Raw genomic sequence first — 25,480 nt, forward strand, 5'->3', positions numbered from 1 at the left:
CTATAATACTGCCCCCTATGTACAAAAATATAACTACTATAATACTGCCCCCTATGTACAAGAATATAACTACTATAATACTACCCCCTATGTACAAGAATATAACTACTATAATACTGCCTCCTATGTACAAGAATATAACTACTATAATACTGCCCCCTATGTACAAGAATATAACTACTATAATACTGCCCCCTATGTACAATAATATAACTACTATAATACTGCCTCCTATGTACAAGGATATAACTACTGTAATACTGCCCCCTATGTACAAGAATATACCTACTATAATACTGCCCCTATGTACAAGAATATAACTACTATAATACTGCCCCCTATGTACAAGAATATACCTATTATAATACTGCTCCCCTATGTACAAGAATATAACTAATATAATACTGCCCCCTATGTACAAGAATATAACTACTATAATACTGCCCCTATGTACAAGAATATAACTACTATAATACTGTCCCCTATGTACAAGAATATAACTACTATAATACTGCCTCCTATGTACAAGAATATAACTACTATAATACTGCCCCCTATGTACAAGAATATAACTACTATAATACTGCCCCCTATGTACAATAATATAACTACTATAATACTGCCTCCTATGTACAAGGATATAACTACTGTAATACTGCCCCCTATGTACAAGAATATACCTACTATAATACTGCCCCTATGTACAAGAATATAACTACTATAATACTGCCCCCTATGTACAAGAATATACCTATTATAATACTGCTCCCCTATGTACAAGAATATAACTAATATAATACTGCTCGCTATGTTCAAGAATATAACTACTATAATACTGCTCCTATGTACAAGAATATAACTACTATAATACTGCCCCCTATGTACAGGAATATAACTACTATAATGATCTTTTTATTTAAAACTTGCAACAAAATTATTACAATATACTAACTATAAACACATAAGAGTCAACAACGAAAACAGAACAACAAAACAGAAAAACAGAACAAAATAAACTTCAGCACACCCGCACAGAAGTTGGTACCCGGATTCTCCTCCAGTTTATACTATGTACATTGTTTCTGTTCTTAGTCTTTACACTGTTCCCATTTATAGAGCAGACTCTCAAAACTCATTTAAGTCACTGGTCTTTCTTGCTTTTCCTCCTCCATCCGCTGCTGTCACCTGCAGAGCCCCATCTTTTGGTGGACACTGATGGTTGAGGTTCCTCTTCCTGAAGGTCGTCATCAGAGTTATGTAAAGAGATGCATTCTTTTTCCGACTTCTCTGATTCTTCTCGCAGCACTCCATACTGTCCGGAGGTTATGGCCGGCACCGGCTGATCCGGGGTTTTCTTTGCTGCGGTGACTTTTCTAGCAGGATCTGCAGTTTTGTTCTTTCTTTTAACCGCCTGGAACCCCTCTTCATCCACAGAGGGGCGCCTGGGCCTTGCGGCTCGGTCGGAGGGTTCTGCAGCCTTACATGGCTGCTGTTCAGGTGATTTAGCAACAGGTTTACTGGATATTTTCTTCCTTTCATGAGGTTTATCTTTAATAGCTGGTGCTTGTAGTACAACAGGGGATATTTCACTTCTTACAGCAAGGACTTTTCTTTTTCCATCAGATGCATTCTCGGTGGCTGGTACTTGTACTGTAGTGGGAGGACCATCCATCTCTCCCTTTGCTGGTACTTGTAGTGCAGCAGGTGAGTTATCAGTCTCTAAAGCAGGGTCGCTGGTACTTGGCACTACATTAGTATTAGGACTGTTGGATTCTGGGGCTGTATCTGCTCTTGCGGCGACGTCCTCTTTACCTTCCTCCATGGGCTCTATGCCGATATCATCACCTCCTTTATTGTGTTCTGCATGTGGACACTCCCGGAATGTATGACCTGCTCCTAAACACAGGTTACAGATGACGGGACCTCTACAATCGCTTTTTGAATGTCCAAACTCTCCACATAATGAACACTTGACTCGAGAGCAGTTAAAAGCGAGGTGTCTGCCCGCACACCTATGACATAGACGAGGCTGACCAGGGTAATAGCATATTCCTCTCTCTGAGCCTAGATAGAAGGAGTGCGGTAGATGTCTGGTCACACCATTGGCTCGCTCTAATTGGATCTTTACAGTGTATCCACCATTCCAGATTCCCTCCTCATCATAGATTTTTTCTGGATAGTTCATGATCATACATTGCCTACTCAGCCAGTGCTCCAGATCTGCCAGCGCCACCACCTCAGACTGGAACAATATGGTGGCCCTCACCACCTGAGGCTTGGACAGCTGGATCACCTGGAGATACTCCCAGATTGACTGTCCCCTTGTGTCATTATATATACTCCAAAATGCATCCAAGTCATATTGCAGCTTAAAGCTGATGTCGTAGATCCTGCTGGAGGGGATATGGATCAGAGCGTACACCTCAGAGGCTTTAAACTTCATAAAGTCTTTTAGGAGACTCTTCCCAATGTACAGTCTGGAGGGAATGTTCTCCTCTGGCCCCGTGTACTTAATCCTGACAGCGTTTCTCCTCTGTGGTGGAGGGGGAGCTGAATTTGTGACATTGGAGAATAGTCTGCTGAATTGTGGACGGTCAGCAGAGGGATGAGTGCCTGACCTTTCCTCATCAGCAGGCTTACTGACTCCTGATTGATCTGCAGACACACCTGCGGTGGTTTCACACTGTCCTGCAGACACACCTGCGGTGGTATGAGACTGTCCTGCAGATTGCTGTATACACTCCTCTGCAGATGGCTGAGAACCTTCACTAATCTCCACCATATCTACTCCGGACAATGCAGTTGTCTCTTCACTCATGACACTGCATGGTGTTTCATTTACAATGTCAGTACCTGAAGCATACACCAGATTACTACTTGCATTCATTTCATCAGCACTGCAAACAGAGTCCTTTGCAATTAACCCCTTATTGGCTGTCACATTTTGCTCCTCAGTATTAGCAGCATTTTCAGAGTCTGATAGCTCAGCTCCCATACTCAGTGACCCTCCAGGCGCTGCACCCGCACATCTCAGAGGGGTTCCCTGCTCCACCATACTATACACAACATTATAGTCAGTACCTTTTTCCTCAATGACTTTTTTAATCTTCATGTTTTGCACTCTGGCCTCCCTCTTCATGTTTTGCACTCTGGCCTCCCTCTTTTTCTCCATTGCCCAGTTTTCTACTTTAGGTATTGCATTTGCTTCTTTGTCTAGTCGCTCCTTTAATATAGCGAGCTCACGTGTGCAATTATCCAGGCACTCACACTTCATCAGCTTTGTCTTTGCATCCGTCTCTATCTTAATCTCTTCTCTTAACTTCAAAATTTGTCTTTCCAGTTTAAATAAACTTTTCTTAGTCACTTTCATACTCAATCCAAATGCTTTACATGATTCAGTAATCTCACCAGCCACCATTTCCTGGTTACCACTTTCTTGATCTCCATGCTGCAAGCCACACTCCAGGCTCTGGGCTCTCCCAGGATCGTCAGCCCAGCTGCACTCACTTCCTCCTGGGTCAGAGGCCATGCCTCCTCCCTACTGGGAGCTCACAAGCACATGTCTATCCTCTCCTATGGACAAGAATATAACTACTATAATACTGCCCCCTATGTACAAGAATATAACTACTATAATACTGCCTCCTATGTACCAGAATATAACTACTATAGTACTGCCTCCTATGTACAAGAATATAACTACTATAATACTGCCTCCTATGTACAAGAATATAACTACTATAATACTGATCCCTATGTACAAGAATATAACTACTATAATACTGCTCTCTATGTACAAGAATATAACTACTATAATACTGCTCTCTATGTACAAGAATATAACTACTATAATACTGCCTCCTATGTACAGGAATATAACTACTATAATACTGCCTCCTATGTACAGGAATATAACTACTATAATACTACCCCCTATGTACAAGAATATAACTACTATAATACTGCCTCCCATATACAAGAATATAACTACTATAGTACTGCCTCCTATGTACAAGAATATAACTACTATAATACTGCCTCCTATGTACAAGAATATAACTACTATAATACTGCTCCCTATGTACAAGAATATAACTACTATAATACTGCCTCCTATGTACAGGAATATAACTACTATAATACTGCCCCCTATGTACAAGAATATAACTACTATAATACTACCCCCTATGTACAAGAATATAACTACTATAATACTGCCTTCTATGTACAAGAATATAACTACTATAATACTGCCCCCTATGTACAAGAATATAACTACTATAATACTGCCCCCTATGTACAATAATATAACTACTATAATACTGCCTCCTATGTACAAGGATATAACTACTGTAATACTGCCTCCTATGTACAAGGATATAACTACTGTAATACTGCCCCCTATGTACAAGAATATACCTACTATAATACTGCCCCTATGTACAAGGATATAACTACTGTAATACTGCCCCCTATGTACAAGAATATACCTACTATAATACTGCCTCCTATGTACAAGAATATAACTACTATAATACTGCCTCCTATGTACAGGAATATAACTACTATAATACTGCCTCCTATGTACAAGGATATACCTACTATAATACTGCCCCTATGTACAAGAATATAACTACTATAATACTGCCCCCTATGTACAAGAATATAACTAATATAATACTGCTCGCTATGTTCGAGAATATAACTACTATAATACTGCCTCCTATGTACAAGAATATAACTACTATAATACTGCCTCCTATGTACAAGAATATAACTACTATAATACTGCCCCTATGTACAAGAATATAACTACTATAATGCTGCCTCCTACGTACAAGAATATAACTACTGTAATGCTGCCCCCTATGTACAAGAGTATAACTACTATAATACTGTCTCCTATGTACAAGAATATAACTACTATAATACTGCCCCTATGTACAAGAATATAACTACTATAATGCTGCCCCCTACGTACAAGAATATAACTACTGTAATACTGCCCCCTATGTACAAGAATATAACTACTATAATACTGCCTCCTATGTACAGGAATAGAAATACTATAATACTGCCCCCTATGTACAAGAATATAACTAATAGTAATACTGCCCCCTATGTACAAGAATATAACTACTGTAATACTGCCCCTATGTACAAGAATATAACTACTATAATACTGCCCCTATGTACAAGAATATAACTACTATAATGCTGCCTCCTACGTACAAGAATATAACTACTGTAATGCTGCCCCCTATGTACAAGAGTATAACTACTATAATACTGTCTCCTATGTACAAGAATATAACTACTATAATACTGCCCCTATGTACAAGAATATAACTACTATAATGCTGCCCCCTACGTACAAGAATATAACTACTGTAATACTGCCCCCTATGTACAAGAATATAACTACTATAATACTGCCTCCTATGTACAGGAATAGAAATACTATAATACTGCCCCCTATGTACAAGAATATAACTAATAGTAATACTGCCCCCTATGTACAAGAATATAACTACTGTAATACTGCCCCTATGTACAAGAATATAACTACTATAATACTGCCCCTATGTACAAGAAAATAAATACTATAATACTGCCCCTATGTACAAGAATATAACTACTATAATGCTGCCTCCTACGTACAAGAATATAACTACTGTAATACTGCCCCCTATGTACAAGAGTATAACTACTATAATACTGCCTCCTATGTACAAGAATATAACTACTATAATACTGCCCCTATGTACAAGAATATAACTACTATAATGCTGCCCCCTACGTCCAAGAATATAACTACTGTAATACTGCCCCCTATGTACAAGAATATAACTACTATAATACTGCCTCCTATGTACAAGAATATAACTACTATAATACTGCCCCTATGTAGAAGAATATAACTACTATAATACTGCCCCCTATGTACAAAAATATAACTACTATAATACTGCCCCCTATGTACAAGAATATAACTACTATAATACTACCCCCTATGTACAAGAATATAACTACTATAATACTGCCTCCTATGTACAAGAATATAACTACTATAATACTGCCCCCTATGTACAAGAATATAACTACTATAATACTGCCCCCTATGTACAAGAATATAACTATTATAATACTGCCTCCTATGTACAAGGATATAACTACTGTAATACTGCCCCCTATGTACAAGAATATACCTACTATAATACTGCCCCTATGTACAAGAATATAACTACTATAATACTGCTCCCCTATGTACAAGAATATAACTAATATAATACTGCTCGCTATGTTCAAGAATATAACTACTATAATACTGCCTCCTATGTACAAGAATATAACTACTATAGTACTGCCTCCTATGTACAAGAATATAACTACTATAATACTGCCTCCTATGTACAAGAATATAACTACTATAATACTGCTCCCTATGTACAAGAATATAACTACTATAATACTGCCTCCTATGTACAGGAATATAACTACTATAATACTGCCCCCTATGTACAAGAATATAACTACTATAATACTACCCCCTATGTACAAGAATATAACTACTATAATACTGCCTCCTATGTACAAGAATATAACTACTATAATACTGCCCCCTATGTACAAGAATATAACTACTATAATACTGCCCCCTATGTACAATAATATAACTACTATAATACTGCCTCCTATGTACAAGGATATAACTACTGTAATACTGCCCCCTATGTACAAGAATATACCTACTATAATACTGCCCCTATGTACAAGGATATAACTACTGTAATACTGCCCCCTATGTACAAGAATATACCTACTATAATACTGCCCCTATGTACAAGAATATAACTACTATAATACTGCCCCCTATGTACAAGAATATACCTATTATAATACTGCTCCCCTATGTACAAGAATATAACTAATATAATACTGCTCGCTATGTTCAAGAATATAACTACTATAATACTGCTCCTATGTACAAGAATATAACTACTATAATACTGCCCCCTATGTACAGGAATATAACTACTATAATACTACCCCCTATGTACAAGAATATAACTTCTATAATACTGCCTCCTATGTACAAGAATATAACTACTATAGTACTGCCTCCTATGTACAAGAATATAACTACTATAATACTGCCTCCTATGTACAAGAATATAACTACTATAATACTGATCCCTATGTACAAGAATATAACTACTATAATACTGCTCTCTATGTACAAGAATATAACTACTATAATACTGCCTCCTATGTACAGGAATATAACTACTATAATACTGCCTCCTATGTACAGGAATATAACTACTATAATACTACCCCCTATGTACAAGAATATAACTACTATAATACTGCCTCCCATGTACAAGAATATAACTACTATAGTACTGCCTCCTATGTACAAGAATATAACTACTATAATACTGCCTCCTATGTACAAGAATATAACTACTATAATACTGCTCCCTATGTACAAGAATATAACTACTATAATACTGCTCTCTATGTACAAGAATATAACTACTATAATACTGCCTCCTATGTACAGGAATATAACTACTATAATACTGCCTCCTATGTACAGGAAAAGAAATACTATAATACTGCCCCCTATGTACAAGAATATAACTACTGTAATACTGCTCCTATGTACAAGAATATAACTACTATAATACTGCCTCCTATGTAGAAGAATATAACTACTATAATGCTGCCCCCTATGTACAAGAATATAACTACTATAATACTGCCTCCTATGTAGAAGAATATAACTACTATAATACTGCCCCCTATGTACAAGAATATAACTACTATAATACTGCTCCCTATGTACAAGAATATAACTACTATAATGCTGCCCCCTATGTACAAGAATATAACTACTATAATACTGCCCACTATGTACAAGAATATAACTACTATAATACTGCCTCCTATGTAGAAGAATATAACTACTATAATACTGCCCCATATGTACAAGCATATAACTACTATAATGCTGCTCCCTATGTACAAGAATATAACTATTTATAATGCTGCCCCCTTTGTACAAGAATATAGCTACTATAATACTGCTCCCCCATGTACAAGAATATAACTACTATAATACTGCCCCTATGTACAAGAATATAACTACTATAATACTGCCCCCTATATACAAGAATATAACTACTATAATACTGCCCCTATGTAGAAGAATATAACTACTGTAATACTGCCTCCTATGTACAATAATATAACTACTATAATACTGCCTCCTATGTACAAATATATAACTACTATAATACTGCCCCTATGTAGAAGAATGGAACTACTATAATACTGTCCCCTATGTACAAGAAGATAACTACTATAATACTGCCCCCTATGTACAAGAATACAACTACTATAATACTGCCCCCTATGTACAAGAATATAACTACTATAATACTGCCTCCTATGTACAAGAATATAACTACTATAATACTGCCCCCTATGTACAAGAATATACCTACTATAATACTGCTCCCTATGTACAAGAATATAACTACTATAATACTGCCTCCTACGTACAAGAATATAACTACTGTAATACTGCTCCTATGTACAAGAATATAACTACTATAATACTGCTCCTATGTACAAGAATATAACTACTATAATACTGCCCCCTATATACAAGAATATAACTACTGTAATACTGCTCCTATGTACAAGAATATAACTACTATAATACTGCTCCTATGTACAAGAATATAACTACTATAATACTGCCCACTATGTACAAGAATATAACTACTATAATACTGCCTCCTATGTAGAAGAATATAACTACTATAATACTGCCCCATATGTACAAGCATATAACTACTATAATGCTGCCCCCTATGTACAAGAATATAACTATTTATAATGCTGCCCCCTTTGTACAAGAATATAGCTACTATAATACTGCTCCCCCATGTACAAGAATATAACTACTATAATACTGCCCCCTATGTACAAGAATATAACTACTATAATACTGCCCTCTATGTACAAGAATATAACTACTATAATACTGCCCCCTATGTACAAGAATATAACTAATAATAATACTGCCCCCTATGTAGAAGAATATAACTACTATAATACTGCCCCCTATGTACAAGAATATAACTACTATAATACTGCCCCTATGTACAAGGATATACCTACTATAATACTGCCCCCTATGTACAAGAATATAACTACTATAATACTGCCCCTATGTAGAAGAATATAACTACTATAATACTGCCCCTATGTAGAAGAATATAACTACTATAATACTGACCCCTATGTACAAGAATATACGTACTATAATACTGCCTCCTATGTACAAGAATATAACTACTATAATACTGCCCCCTATATACAAGAATATAACTACTATAATACTGCCCCTATGTAGAAGAATATAACTACTGTAATACTGCCCCCTATGTACAAGAATATAACTACTATAATACTGCCTCCTATGTACAAATATATAACTACTATAATACTGCCCCTATGTAGAAGAATGGAACTACTATAATACTGTCCCCTATGTACAAGAAGATAACTACTATAATACTGCCCCCTATGTACAAGAATACAACTACTATAATACTGCCCCCTATGTACAAGAATATAACTACTATAATACTGCCTCCCATGTACAATATAACTACTATAATACTGCCCCCTATGTACAAGAATATACCTACTATAATACTGCTCCAATGTACAAGAATATAACTACTATAATACTGCCCCCTATGTACAAGAATATAACTACTATAATACTGCCTCCTACGTACAAGAATATAACTACTGTAATACTGCTCCTATGTACAAGAATATAACTACTATAATACTGCTCCTATGTACAAGAATATAACTACTATAATACTGCCCCCTATGTACAAGAATATAACTACTATAATACTGCCCCCTATGTACAAGAATATAACTACTATAATACTGCCCCTATGTACAAGAATATAACTACTATAATACTGCTCCTATGTACAAGAATATAACTACTATAATACTGCCCCTATGTAGAAGAATGGAACTACTATAATACTGCCTCCTAATTAAAATATTTCCTGGTAAACAACATTTCAGCGAAGTTTTTTTATATAGAGTTGGCCACGGAAAAGAAGCCCCACTCGTATGAAAGCTATCTAAAAGAAAAGGAGAGGGGGACGACTACACACACACACACTTGTTGTTTTCAGGTAATCTATTTATTACCCCCTACTAAGCTGGGTACTTACTCTACTGACCTCAGAAGGATGGAAGGCTGAGTTGATCTTTAGCCAGCTACCTGAACCAAACAGGGATTGAACCTGCAACCTTCAGGTTGTGTGCAAGAGTTTAGGAGTGTATTCTGTTGCCTTAACACTCTGCGCTAGTATTTTTGTTGCTTGCAGCAACCAATCACAGCACAACTTTTATTTTACCTCAGCAGTATAGGAAATGAAAGCTGCGCTGTGATTGGTTGCTATTGGCAACACAGACTGATTGCCTTTTAGACGGCTTCCATAAGAGAGCAGTGCCGGGTTACTTTTCTGTGGCTGACCCCGTAGAAGCTATGGTGAAGATGATGTGTGAGGACAACATGTAGTTACATAATGCATCCACACGAGGGCAGTGTTGTTCTGATAACCTACGGCACCACGTGTATATATATATTAGATAGTTCCTGATCGCATGTATATATTATATACCTTTGATGTGTCATAGTTTCCAGGTCACTTCACCCCTGACTGTAAGACTCAGTAAATATTTCCGTGCCCCGCGCCCGTACGCCGTCACTTTCAGTAACTCCCCCTCCGGGCACTTTCATCTCTTACTTCTACATCTAACCACAAATAGTTACGAAGTGCGATGAGCGACTAACCACAAGAGCGGACGGAGCCGAGGAAAGCCTCAGAAGACAACCTCACTGTTTATGTAAGAGATGTACACCATCTTAGGCCGTATTTACACAGGCGAGTGCCCTATCATTCTGAGACAGTTGGGTGTTGTACACTTAAATCTGCGATTTCTATACGAGTGCGATACGCTTTTGTGAGAAAAATGGCAGTGCGGTACGTGTGATTTTTACGCACGTGAAAATTGCATGTTTGAATAGGAAAAATGGCGGCGAGCGTATTTGTGGATCTGTTAACCTTTTCCAATCCAATTTGTATCTGGTTTTCCTAGGGGGCTTACTCTTTTTCTGCTGTTATACAATGGCGCTATCTGCTGGCTAAAGCCAGTACTGCAGGAGGTGACACGTTGGATAGGCTCCGACAGCAGAGCAGCTGGCAATATACAGTAAGAGAACCCCGACGGACGTCTTCCAACATCGGAGCTGTACAGCCTTAAATCATAATGTCTTCAGAGGTCAGACAGTGGATTGGAAAGGGTTAAAGTTCTCAGAATGTTCTCCTGAGCCGCAAAGGATTTACTGGTAGGTTCATATGCATGAAGACGGTAGTTGTGAATACAGTGAGCGCGGCAGGCGGACACTCAGTTTGCTCCGAATTAAATCTTGTTATTTGTATAGCGCTAACTTATTCCACCACCAAGCTCATACTGACCTCAGAAAGCTGAGACAACCTTGAGCTGGTTACCTGACCCATGCAGGGATTGAACCCACAACCTTCAGGTTGTGAGCCAGAGCCTTTCTGCTACCTTAACACTCTGCACCACACAAGACTTAGCCGTTTCTACTTGCAGAGATCGTTCCCAGAAAGTGAATGGAAATGAAAGTGTTAAAAATATGAATTCCTGTTAAATTCCAGATGGAAGAACCGTGGGGACGCCAATGTCGGCGTAGGGCAGTCGTAGATGGATGCATGGAGTCAGATGGAGTTCTTTAAGAAGCGAAGGCATGCAGAACAGAGTTGATCTGGTTTCCGTTCCCCCACTCTATATTAAGCAGCAGGGGGCGACACTAGCTCTTCACAGGGCAGTATGAAAGCTGTGCTCCATTTAGAATCACGGTGGAAATGATATGACGAAAGCACTGAGAGATATATGTCCAAACTGATATTATATACGTGGTCATGAACCAACCTCAGGATCGGGAGGGGTCCCTATTTATTTGCCTGTGGGATAAACAAAGGGGCGGAGTCAAATGAATTTTGCATTTTTCGCCTTAAAATGCTCCTCATGGGGGTAAGAACCTTGTGCAGACATGCTATAGGTTGTGTCCCTGCAGTGCTTACAACACTCTCCAATAGAAGAGGGGCACAGCTCACCTCCTTCTCCTCCCTGCACAATAACCTCTGTACAGAGCATGCTCACTACACTTTTCCATAGAAGTCAATAGGTGATGAACATACTATAGCTCTCCTTTTCCCCCTTCGTACCTTATGACTACTGCATGACCAGTACAATACCCCACAGAGGTCATAAGTGATAGGCACAGCTCACCTCCTCCCCTTACACCTGCACAGAGCATGCTCACTACACTTTCCTGTATAAGTCATCCCTAGACAGAGGTTTCCCATGGTGGCTGCTGTGAAGCAAAACTACGGAAACATTCCTCATTCTACTTCCCACAGCGGAAATCTTCGTTACGCAGTCTATTATTTATGGCTTTGTTACCATAACTTGGTTTTATTAGTTGGGTAATAAAAGCAAGAATTCTGTGAATCACTGAATGAAGTTGGGAAATACTGACTAATCAGCTAGTTTCTGAGCTCCTGCTACCCATAATCCTCTCTGCCTCTCAACCTCTATGGAGTTATGCAGAGACACTGAATGGCCCCTTTATTCGAGACCCCCGGCCCGCTCACAATTGGCACCTCCCTGTATGTAAATTCTCCCCATGACCCCGGAGAGCAGCATAAAATCACGTGACCAGTTTTCCGTGGATCAGTTTCAGTGTGAATCCACATTAGATGGGAGAATCCAGCGATCTGAGTGATTCTAACGAGGCCGGTCATCGGTGCTAGAGTAGCAGGGGTCAGGATCTCACTGACAACCACATGGGGTTTTCTCATGCAGCGGTGTGAAGAATATACCAAGAATGGCGTGATCGAGAGGGTCCTATGGACAGAAACAACTCATCACTGAAAGGGGTCAAAGGGGCGGGCTGGATGTGCAGGAGCGGTGAGTGGTGCAGGTAGCCAATCGGGAGCTAGGGGTGTGACAGGGGCGTTCCTGCATCCACGCCCAGTCAAACCCCTCTCAGCTTCCTGGCAGTGACAAGATACAATAATACCCAATTCATTGATACGACCATCCAGCTTCTCACACCCCAATAATGCGCCCCTCTCAGACTTTGATAACGGGGTTACATCTCTTCTCTGCGTTGTAGAGGCATCTAGTGGTCAACAAGCTCCACACAAGCGGAAGAAGAGGTCACTACACGCAAGGAGCCTCCGAGAGCCTCTTATAGGCCAAGGGGGGAACCACTTTTAGGACCTCCGGTGACAAGACCGTCCATCTAATCACCACAACTCTCATCATTTAGATAGCTGGCTGAGATGGAACTGCAGGACGGGTTCTGCAGCAAAACGATTAAAGGACAACCCCTGTCTATATGATGGCACAAGGATGCAAAATATGGAAGTCTCTGCTTTTGGAAACTCTCCATTAATTACAGAGTCTGATCTGGGAGCCAGTGCAAAATGTGTAGCATGACCCCGTAGCTACCATGTGTCATTTACAATGATGGTGGTTCTTCTTGTGGTCAAGAGGCCTTTGGGCCCCATCAGGCTCCAGAGCCGGGGTCCGACTGCTACTTCTGCACCCACTATAGATTTACCCCTGGATCAAAGACGTCTTGGCAGCAAAATCTGCATTCTTCGGGAGAAATCGCCAGAATGGTCTGGCCCGAATGGAGAAGAGTAAATTGAGTCTCTGGATAAATATTTACTCTGCTTTATCTGTTTCTTTGAAATGTTTTTAAATCTCTTTAATTAAAAAAGTTGTTTTTTAAACGATTCTAGGGGTTACAGTAAAGTTTATATTGTCTCCTTGTCCTGTGTATGGAATAAACCAAACCTGGAGGTGTCCTACACTCCAAGGAATCGGGATCAATGTGTGAACCTTTCTAAGTGACCTTGGTAACTGAGGAGGTCTGATGATCCTTGTGGACTCCTCACAGAGGTGCTATTCTCTTTTTTCCGTCCCTACATAACATCCACTCGTACACCAAGAGCGCAGAATTCTTTCATAACCTTGTCTTTTCCCGTTTCTGCGACGAGGTACCGGCGTGCCCTGGGCTCTTTCTTTGACGCTCTCCCTGCGTATGTGGATCCCCGCATGGATTAGGTTGTAGCAGATCAGTACTACATCGAAAACAAACAAACTTTCTCTTTGTTATTTCTACTTTTACGGATCCGGTTTCCTTTTTTTGGACCCAGCAAGCCAAAATGAAGAGGAATGAGTGGCACACCCTTCCTGAGAGGATTGTGAAATTCCTCCATAACGACCTAAGAAACAGTACTCATCATTTGATTACAAACCTACCCACCATTTCGAGGATCCCAGGAAATGGGAAATCTCTAACCCTGATATTACATCTTCTTCAAACAAAGATTGAAGTGAAAGACTGTATGGAGTCTCTATGGCACCATACTTTGGACTGGTTGTTTGACAGCAGCCTGGCATCACAAGGCCTAAGGATCTCCATCCAGTCGGCATTTTCAGGAGAATGGCATTTAATGTTGGGGACCTTTTCCATTCTAAGGGTGCCTACCCACTTGCGTTGCCGATTTTCGCGCGTGAAAAACGCGGCGTTTTCGCATGTTTTTTGCGCGTTTTTTGCAGCCCTTCATTGACAATCATGGGTGCATTAAGAGAAAAATAAGGAGACATATGCAACTGACAGTTCCTATGTGAAAAAACCCCGCGAAACCGAAAAAAACCCCCAGATGGACAAGAACACATTCTATACTAATTGCTCTTGAGAAAAAACGCAAAACATCGCAGGAAAAAAAATCGCAAGTGGGTAGGAACCCTAAGATTCGAGAAACTTTACCCTAACATATTCTGCTAAATCTTTTCTCTCACCCTCTTCCTTACCCCCTGCCTATCCTTCACAAACTCCTCTTAGTAAATTGACCATTTCTCCAACAGTCAGTATACCCGCCTCGGGTATCCCATCCATATTGGGAAACTGTCAGCCACAACCTAACAATATCTCAGAAGTAATTCTTAGCTCCACACTTAAGACTCTCCCAACTGAAGATACCTATAGCACTTCCAGTCTTCCCTACAAATCCGAACAACATAATCTACTGAGTACCTGGAACCATAGAGGACGAAATTCCATCCACATCTTCAACCATCACCTGTGGGCCTGTTTTTTTTTTAGGACAAAGCACGTGCAATCCTCATCTTTCCACCAACGACCACCTTCACCAGGAAGCCACGACCATCCCTCTGCCAGGGAAACATTTAATAAAAAAACCCTCCAGTAACAAAGCCCCCCACACTCCCCCACTCCAAAATCACTCAATTCTATAAGCCAGTATTAACAACTCCCAAAAACATAGAAGGAGGGACAATCGATAAAAAAAGCCAAACAAAACAACCCTTGGAAACAGTAAGCAATCAGGAAGCCACAAAATATGGCATCTTCAAGTTATCTAATTACATTTAAAGAAAGTAACAAAGTGGAATGTGGTGGATCTACTACTAGGGGAGCCTTTTGTCACCAATCTAAAAACTGCCGAGCCAATGTTATCCTGTTGAACATATGGGATCTTACATTGAACTTTCTATGGCAAAGTGATGAACCCCCGGTACGCCCCAATATAGCCGGGATAGGTTCAATGAAAAGTAATTTATCAGAGTATGCAAATCACCAATTCAAATGTTTTGACTCCTACTTACTGCCTACCTGAAGGACACAGGACATCCTTTAAGTCTTATTAAGGGCACAACATGGAAGAATTCCTATATCTGGGCCTCCCTAATCTCTATATACCAACATCCCTCATGATAAAGGAATCCTGGCAATCCAACACTTCTTTGACCAGGATCCCCAATGCCCATCCATCACAGAAGCTTTATTTTAGATGCCATTTATCTTATTTTAGCGATTAACTGTTTTACTTACAATAACAGCTTCTACTTGCAAACTAAAGGGACCGCGATGGGGACAAGATTCGTGCCAACTATGTGAATCTCTGGAGACGGACCTTCGTAATTTATATTTCGGGTATTAACACTAATATATGGGTTTCTAGGCAATATCGATGCCAACCAAATGGTCTTTTTAGATTTACAACTTTTTATATCCAACAAATTCTAATAAAGACCTATTCAAAACTGTTGATGCAAACAGCTATTTAGATTTCACAAGCTGCCATGCCAAGAAATGGAAACTAAAGATCCCCTATGAGCAATTTTGTTGAATCAGGAGAAATTCCACAATTGAATCAGATTTTATTGAGCAATCAAATATCCTCATAAATTGCTTCAGACAGAAGGGATTACTGGAGACACCAGTGGTTTCAGCCATGCAAAGAGCACAGCAAGGATGTAAAGAATGGTCGTGCCAAACTTCAAGATAGTACGACACCGGGAAGTTACATAACATAGAGGTGCACTTACTTTTGCACTTAGCATTGAATAATCAAGTCCTTTACTTTTCCTATTTAGAACCTAAAAAATGGCCGTGCCAAATTTCACGTTTGTACGACATCAGGAAGTTAGAGAATTAGTGGCGAGTCAGTCAGTCAGTGAGGGCTTTTGCTTTTATATATATATATAGATAGTCCCCGACTTGCGAACATTCGAGTTACGAATTTCGCTAGATACGAACTACCTGTCCTGCACAGTGTGATGTAATGCTATGGCCTTACATCATACTGTGCAGGGACCGGGCAGGCTTCTATCAAGCCTGATAGAAGCCTGTCCGGTCAGATCGCGGCTGCTAGGCAGCCGGGGACCTCCTGAAAGGCCCTAGGGCTGTCTATGCAGAGCGCCTATCAAGCCGTGCGCTTGATGGGCACTCTGCATAGGCAGCCCTGGGGCCTTTCAGGAGGTCCCCGGCTGCCTAGCAACCACACAGCGTCCCGCGATCTCATCGTGGGACGCTGTGCGGGCCCCCTGAACGTCGGGTGCAGGCTGTTTCTTACAGCGGGTACCCGGCGGCAGCAGTTCCGACGAGCCGCGCCGCTCGTCAGAACTGTTAACACTTTAAATACCGGTCAGAGTGGTATTTAAAGTGTTAGCAGTTCAGACGAGTGGCGCGGCTCGTCGGAACTGCTGCCGCCGGGTGCCCGCTGTAAGAACAGCCGGCACCCGACGTTGTATGGAGTGGGATCCACCCGCGATCCTGCTCCATACAAGCATTTGTTCGACTTGCGAACAGGCTCCTGGAACGGAACCTGTTCGCAAGTCGGGGACCATCTGTATATGAAAGTAAAAACTATATAATAAAAGACTTTTTGAACTGCAGCCCAAACTGCATTGTGTGTTTACCGGAATGTGGATTAAAATATGTTGGCCGCCCACTAACTACCCTAAGGATACCAACCTATAAACACCGCCCATATATTCCAAAAGGTTTTCAACACCAAAACGTCTCCTGACACTTCTCTACCCATAAAGACGCCTCACTTGTGCGCCTGATACCATTAGAAAAATCCCCTATAGAGAACTCACACAACTGCGTACTAAGGAGATGTTTTGGATCGTCTACTTCGACACCCTGCCACCAAAAGGACTGACTTCGAGCAAATCACACAAATTAAAGATTCTCCCATCTTTTTTCCCAAACATCTCTCTTTTTTTAAACTTTCGGAAATATTTTTAATTACAATTCAAATAAGGAAAAAAAAAACAATAATAAAATAATACGGAGATAAATGCATCTTGGAGAGATACAATGACGCTCTTCCAGAGCTTCTCATTTGCAGACATAGCTTGCATTGACCCTTTGGGAAGTAACATATGATATTACACATATTGGTCTCTTGTACGATTTCCTTATTATGGTTTCTCAGCATTTTCAATCCTCCCATTATCTTTGTATAAATCCATTTGTTTCAAATTAGGCAAAAAAAACTAATAAAATGTAAAAAAGGAAATAACCAGGAGGGGCTACTTTTAATACTACCGTCTCTCTCCTCCTACTGTCCCCGTCCAGACCCTATCCTATGTCTCATATTCCATTCCGGTCCGTCCCGTTATTCTGCCCTCTGATACTTTTTAGTCTTCCCAGAGAGTCTCCAGCCTCCTCTATTAGGCACCAGGTTGTATACTGGAAGGGCGTCACTATCTTCCTAATTTTTTGGTCGGTGTGGTGTGACTGGAGGAGAATCTGCCACTCCTTCCATGCTTAATAGGTGTTTAAAGGGGTTGTCCCGCGCCGAACGGGTTGTTTTTTTTTTCAATAGCCCCCCCGTTTGGCGCGAGACAAACCCGATGCAGGGGTAAAAAAACAAAACGTCCAGTACTTACCCAAATCCCCGCGCTCCCGCGACTTCTTACTTACCTTAGTAAGATGGCCGCCGGGATCTTCACCCACGATGCACCGCGGGTCTTCTCCCATGGTGCACCGTGGGCTCTGTGCGCTCCATTGCCGATTCCAGCCTCCTGATTGGCTGGAATCGGCACACGTGACGGGGCGGAGCTACGAGGAGCCGCTCTCCGGCACGAGCGGCCCCATTCGGAAGGGAGAAGACCGGACTGCGCAAGCGCGTCTAATCGGGCAATTAGACGCTGAAATTAGACGGCACCATGGAGACGAGGACGCTAGCAACGGAACAGGTAAGTGAATAACTTCTGTATGGCTCATAATTAATGCACAATGTACATTACAAAGTGCATTAATATGGCCATACAGAAGTGTATACCCCAACTTGCTTTCGCGGGACAACCCCTTTAAGTTGGGCTACCAGCTCTGTTAGTCCTGGGATTGTTTGCAGAAGCCAATGTTTGATCAGAAGTCTTTTCGCTACTAGAAGAACTATGTGGATGAATCAGGGGAATGTTAGAGGAGTAGATCCATCCGGCCCTGCTCTCTCGTCATTGTGGAAGATTACCGTTTGTATCTCCCTGGGTGTTACTATTCTCCATTGATCCTGTATATACTTGATGAGTTTCTTCCAGAAGTCCTGCACCTGAGCACAACCCCATATGCCATGAAGTAGGTCTGTGGCTGGTGCTCCACATGTTGGGCACTGTGTGATGCGCTCTGGGAATGAAGGAGATGCTGGTATATCAAAGCCATATACGGCATGATGCAGGATTTAGAAGAAAGTTTCTCTCCAGGTCTCACTGATCAAGCAGGCTCTGATTTTGGACCAACCCTTCAGTATGTTTTCTCCCATATCCGTGTCTTGTGTTATTTTTTCCCATCTGGAAAATATTTTGCGTTTTTCGATTTTCATTACTTTGTTTTTTATTGTAGTGAAGATAATGAGGATCTTCCTGTTGGCTGAGCGATTATGGAATCAAAGTCTGTTTTGCCCGCCTCTCTACTGAGATCTCAAAACCTAGTCTTGCAAAACTGAAGTGCCTGCGCAATCTGAAGGAATTGTGTCCCTGGTATGTTATACTTGGTCTTGAGCTCGGATGGATGGAGCCATCTGCTTTCTCTCTCATGCATGAAGTGCTGGGCTACTGCTAAACCTTTTTCTTGCCACTCTTTAAAGACTCTGTCATCATGCCCTCTGGGCAATTCTGGATGGCCCATCAGTGGCATAGACTTGGACAACAAGTAGGGAAGTCCAAAGCGTTTCCTAGCTTCCTTCCATGTCACTATCGTGTCTCTTAGTAGTACGGATCACTTAATTGCTAGTGGAAGGTTGGAGAAACGTGTGCAAACATGCTGTAAGATTCCAAGGGGCGGCTAGGCTCGATTCCATGAGTCTGTTGGAGTGTACATCTGTGCCTCTCATCCAATCTACTATATGTCTTGTTAGGCACGCTAGATTGGAGCTTCTGACCTGGGTCTCCCATTTTTATGACTCCTCGTGTTTTACCCACATATTTTTATTCTTAAATAATTTAGAACTTTATATAATTTACATTATTATTATCTAACTCCAATGTTTTTAGTCTTTTCTCCAGTTTGACATTCATCACGTTATAATCAGCATATGCATTTAGTGACCATCGCTTCCCCACATAACACATGATAATTTTATATATTTTTTTTTTCCATTTCAATTTTGGTTTTATTCTTTTTGCGGGACCATTTCTGCTTTTATAGAATGTTATATTCTTCTACATACAGATTCCTATTTGTTGGTTATATGACAATTTTACACAAGTGTTTCTTATGTTTTTTTTCTATAGTATCTTGTATTATTTTATATCAGAAGGATTCCAGATTTAATTAAAACTTTTATTACATCATTTTATGTTGTTTGTTCTTTTATCCTCATTATTCTAACATCTTTGTATAATTATTTTAGTTATCACTTACTGATTTGTTATTCTTCTAGTCCCCTTTTTACGTCTAAATGTAATGCACTCTTTTGGGGGTCCCCCCCCCCTCTCTCTATCTCCCTCCCTCTCTCTTTCCCTCTCCCTCTCTCTCCCTTTCTCTCTCTCTCCCTCTCTTTCTCTCCCTCTGTCTCTCTCCCTCTGTCTCTCTCTCCCTCTCTCTCTCTCTCCCTCTCTCTCTCTCCCTCTCTCTCTCTCCCTCTCTCTCTCTCCCTCCCTCTCTCTCCCTCCCTCTCTCTCTTTCTCTCCCTCTGTCTCTCTCCCTATCTCTCTCTCTCCCGCTCTCTCTCTCCCTATCTCTCTCTCCCTCTCTCTCTCTCCCCCTCTCTCTCTCCCCCTCTCTCTCTCCCTCTCCCTATCTCTCTCTCTCTCCCGCTCTCTCTCTCCCTCTCTCCCTATCTCTCTCCCCCCCTCTCTCTCTCCCCCCCCCTCTCCCCCTCTCTCTCTCCCCCTCTCTCTCTATATCTATTATACGGTTATTTTTCTAAAGCAACTATAAAACTCTGAACAGATTCTAATAACCTTGGAACCGTAAGATATAATTATATTATAGTGTTATTGATAAGTAATTTCCAGATCTGGCCGTACATATTAACATGGATGGCGGGGTGGCCGGGCACGGGCATGCAGCGGCCCGCCAACATGCATGTGTGGTGGGGCGTCAGTGTGCAGAGCTGTGATTGTGCAATGCGGACAACCTACTGTCTGTGGTCGCTTGGCGGCATGTGCTGTTGAGTGCACAAACCTGCGTCTGGCTGCCGACAAGAACACATTTCCGGTCGTTTTGCTTTAAGTATGCTCTCGCGCTGGTCACACGTCTCACTATGCTACATGCTTCATAAAGGAGGCTATTTTGTATGTACGTCCTCTGAAACGCGTTGCTTTACTTTTCCTGTTTCTAGTGTCTCCTTGTCCTGTATATGGAATAAAAACTCGGCGGTCTCCTCCTCTCCGAGCATCGTGATCCGGGGGTGACAATATATAACTTGGATAATTGAGGAGGTCCGATGGTCCTTGCAGCTTCTCTTTTTTCCTTCCCTACATATCATCCACTTGTATACCAAGAGCGCAGGATTCTTTTAGAACCTTGTCTTTTCCCGTAAATCCGTATGGCCAGAGTCAAGCGGGCCATTGGGATCGGCTGACTGGGGGGTATATCACCTGATTAGTACTGCGTGAGGAGATATGAGGGAGTATAAGAATAAGAACTTACCATAAATGCAGCTGAGATTCAGAACAAAGAGTCCTCTGAGAAGAGTTTTGACCCAACGGCAGTCAGACATTCCACCCTGAAAGAGAGAGCAAGATGTAATATTATTTGGCACCATATACACTAAATGGACATTTTATTAGACCTCTATATAGTAACTCGTTGGACCTCCTTTGGCTTTCAGAAATGCAGCAGTTCGTTGTGAATCCAGGTATATCAATGGACCCAAGGTGTGCCAGGAAAACCTTCCGCACGCCACTACTCCAGCACCCTGACAAAAAGGGGTCATAGATCCATGCTGCCCGCATCAAATTCTGACCTCCCATCAGCACGGTGCAACAGGAATCTGGATACATCTGACCAGGGGATGTTTTTCCGCTGCTCAGCGATACAATTTTTGCACTCCTTTTTCCCCTGGAGTCGCACCTTTCTTTTTCTCTTTAGACACAATGGCGCAGGAACTGGCCGTCTGCCGTTATAGCCTATCCGTGCTAAGGAATGGCGAGTTGTGGCTTCTGATGTGTTAGTTGGAGAACCAGGATTCTATTCGGCTGCTCTTGACTGTTCAGTAGCTATTTATCAGAATGATTCCTGACATCCTCCTCTGACCCCTTTCAGTGATGAATTATTTCCGTCCGTAGGATCCGTTTTCAGTGGATGTTTTATCTTGATCACGCCATTCTTAGTATACCCTCCACACCCCGGCTAGTCTAGCACCGATGGCCGGCCTCGTTGGAAGTCGCTCAGATCGCTGGATTTTCCCATCTAATGTGGATTCACACCGAAACTGATCCACGGAAAACTTGTCCCGTGATTTTATTCTGCACTCCGCGGTCACAAAAGAATTACCATACAGCGAAGCGCCAATCGTGAAAGGGCCGAGTGTCTAATAAAGGAGCCAATCAGTTTATATTGCCACGGGTCTGAATATAACATACACCCATAATCTGCTGAAAGGAAGCTCTGCACTGGTGTAGGTCCCTGGTGGGCTGCAGGGCACCTGATGACATCTTCTAGAGTTGGGTTTTCAGATCTGACATATGGACGAGAAAGCCTGGATCAGGGACCCCCAATTTATCCCCACATACCCCAGATATGTTATAGCTGACGCTTTTTTTAAAGAGAGGTCACACCTGTGTAACTGCTTCTCGTATTCCCATAAGGATCACAGGGGATCGGTCCATGAGTTCTCGCCTGCAGACCACCCAGGGGTTTAGCTTCAGAAATATACGGGGGTCCAGGCTGAACACCTTCATGACTCTACGGAGCAGCTGTGTACCTCTGAAGGGCTGCACTGACCAGACTTAGTATCTCCATGAAGGCAGTAAAGCCAATAATTAGCCACTGTGCGGACACTTGTGTCAGATGTGTCCTCTAAAGCACCCGGGACATAATCTCCAGTAGTGAGGTAGCCGAGGCCAGAAGCCACATCACTAGCCGTGACCATTAGAATGTATCCTCCTCCCCAGGAGCACCTATAGCATGTTGTTACAGAAATGCACAATAACCTCCCCCTATAGCTCCATATATACTATCCTATATCATCCTCTATTACTCCATATATCTTCTCCTGTGTCTCCCCCTATTATGCTATATATATTTCCCTATATCCCCTCCTATTACTCTATATGTCCTCCCCCTATATCTCTATTACTCCTATATCTCCTGGGTACACCTCCATATACAGGAGGGCACTTACCTCTATGGAGGACGGTGCTGTACATCTCCCTCCTGGGCTGCAGACGGCCGGCTCTGTGTTTCCGTCTGTCTCTTCCTCTGTCTCGGGGTCAGTGAGGACGGGGCTCCTTCATGACCCTCCTGAGCCGGCAGTTCTCTCAGTGTCTCTCCGGGGTCCGCCGTGTTTCCTCCTCCGGACATGAATATTCATGGCGCCACATGTTGTTCTGCTCCTCCTGCCACTTCCTGGCCGTGAGGTAACAACCCACCCGTCACTGCCAGCTCTCTGTACTGCTGTGTGGGGCTGTCACCATCACTGTCAGCTCTCTGTACCGCTGTGTGGGGCTGTCACCATCACTGTCACCTCTCTGTACCGCTGTGTGGGGCTGTCACCATCACTGTCAGCTCTCTGTACCGCTGTGTGGGGCTGTCACCATCACTGTCAGCTCTCTGTACCGCTGTGTGGGGCTGTCACCATCACTGTCAGCTCTCTGTACCGCTGTGTGGGGCTGCCACCATCACTGTCAGCACTGTACCACTGTGTGGGGCTGTCACCATCACTGTCACCTCCCTGTATTGCTGTGTGCGGCTGTCACCTCTCTGTACTGCTGTGTGGGGCTGTCACCATCACTGTCACCTCTCTGTACCGCTGTGTGGGGCTGTCACCATCACTGTCACCTCTGTACCGCTGTGTGGGGCTGTCACCATCACTGTCACCTCTGTACTGCTGTGTGGGGCTGTCACCATCACTGTCACCTCTCTGTACCGCTGTGTGGGGCTGTCACCATCACGGTCACCTCTCTGTACTGCTGTGTGGGGCTGTCACCCTCACTGTCACCTCTGTACTGCTGTGTGGGGCTGTCACCATCACTGTCACCTCTCTGTACCGCTGTGTGGGGCTGTCACCATCACGGTCACCTCTCTGTACTGCTGTGTGGGGCTGTCACCATCACTGTCACCTCTCTGTACCGCTGTGTGGGGCTGTCACCATCACGGTCACCTCTCTGTACTGATGTATGGTGCTGTCACCATCACTGTCACCTCCCTGTATTGCTGTGTGGGGCTATCACCATCACTGTCACCTCTCTGTACTGCTGTGTTGGGCTGTCACCATCACTGTCACCTCTCTGTACCGCTGTGTGGTGCTGTCACCATCACTGTCAGCTCTTTGTACTGCTGTGTGGGGCTGTCACCATCACTGTCACCCCTCTGCACTGCTGTGTGGGGCTGCCACCTCTCTGTACTGATGTGCGGGGCTGTCACCATCCCCGTCACCTCTCTGTACTGATGTGTGGTGCTGTCACCATCACTGCCAGCTCTCTGTACTGCTGTGTGGGGCTGTCACCATCACTGTCACCTCTCTGTACTGCTGTGTGCGGCTGTCACCATCACTGTCACCTCCCTGTACTGCTGTGTGCAGCTGTCACCATTACTATCACCTCTCTGTGCCGCTGTGTGCGGCTGTCACCATCACTGTCACCTCTCTGTACTGCTATGTGGGGCTGTCACCATCACTGTCACCTCTCTGTACTGCTGTGTGGGGCTGTCATCATCACTGTCACCTCTCTGTACTGCTGTGTGGGGCTGTCACCATCACTGTCAGCTCTTTGTACTGCTGTGTGGGGCTGTCACCATCACTGTCACCCCTCTACACTGCTGTGTGGGGCTGCTACCTCTCTGTACTGATGTGTGGTGCTGTCACCATCACGGTCACCTCTCTGTACTGATGTATGGTGCTGTCACCATCACTGTCACCTCTCTGTACTGCTGTGTGCGGCTGTCACCATCACTGTCACCTCTCTGTACTGCTGTGTGGGGCTGTCACCTCTCTGTACCGCTGCGTGGGGCTGTCACCATCACTGTCACCTCCCTGTACTGCTGTGTGGGGCTGTCACCATCACTGTCACCTCCCTGTATTGCTGTGTGGGGCTGTCACCATCACTGTCAGCTCTCTGTACCGCTGTGTGGGGCTGTCACCATCACTTTCAGCTCTCTGCAGTGCTGTGTGGTGCTGTGACCATCACTGTCACCTCTCTGTACTGCTGTGTGGTGCTGTCACCATCACTGTCACCTCTCTGTACTGATGTGTGCGGCTGTCACCATCACTGTCACCTCTCTGTACTGCTGTGTGGGGCTGTCACCATCACTCTCACCTCTCTGTACCGCTGTGTGGGGCTG

General features: G+C 42.7%; 1 protein-coding gene across 1 annotated transcript in view; it reads right to left on the reverse strand.

Moving 5' to 3' along the window:
- Positions 1-23,545, reverse strand: part of IL27RA (interleukin 27 receptor subunit alpha) — a 43,331-nt gene extending 19,786 nt beyond the window's left edge. The window contains exons 1-2 of the mRNA XM_066593724.1: positions 23,325-23,545; positions 21,629-21,704 (exon numbers count right to left, since the gene is read on the reverse strand). Coding sequence (XP_066449821.1) covers positions 21,629-21,698 — 70 coding nt within the window. The 5' untranslated portion in view covers positions 21,699-21,704; positions 23,325-23,545. The remainder of the gene's footprint in view (positions 1-21,628; positions 21,705-23,324) is intronic.
- Between the last annotated feature and the right edge of the window lie 1,935 nt (positions 23,546-25,480).

This window comes from Eleutherodactylus coqui, chromosome 2, assembly GCF_035609145.1.
Source record: "Eleutherodactylus coqui strain aEleCoq1 chromosome 2, aEleCoq1.hap1, whole genome shotgun sequence".
In the NCBI taxonomy this organism is placed as follows: Eukaryota; Metazoa; Chordata; class Amphibia; order Anura; family Eleutherodactylidae; genus Eleutherodactylus; species Eleutherodactylus coqui.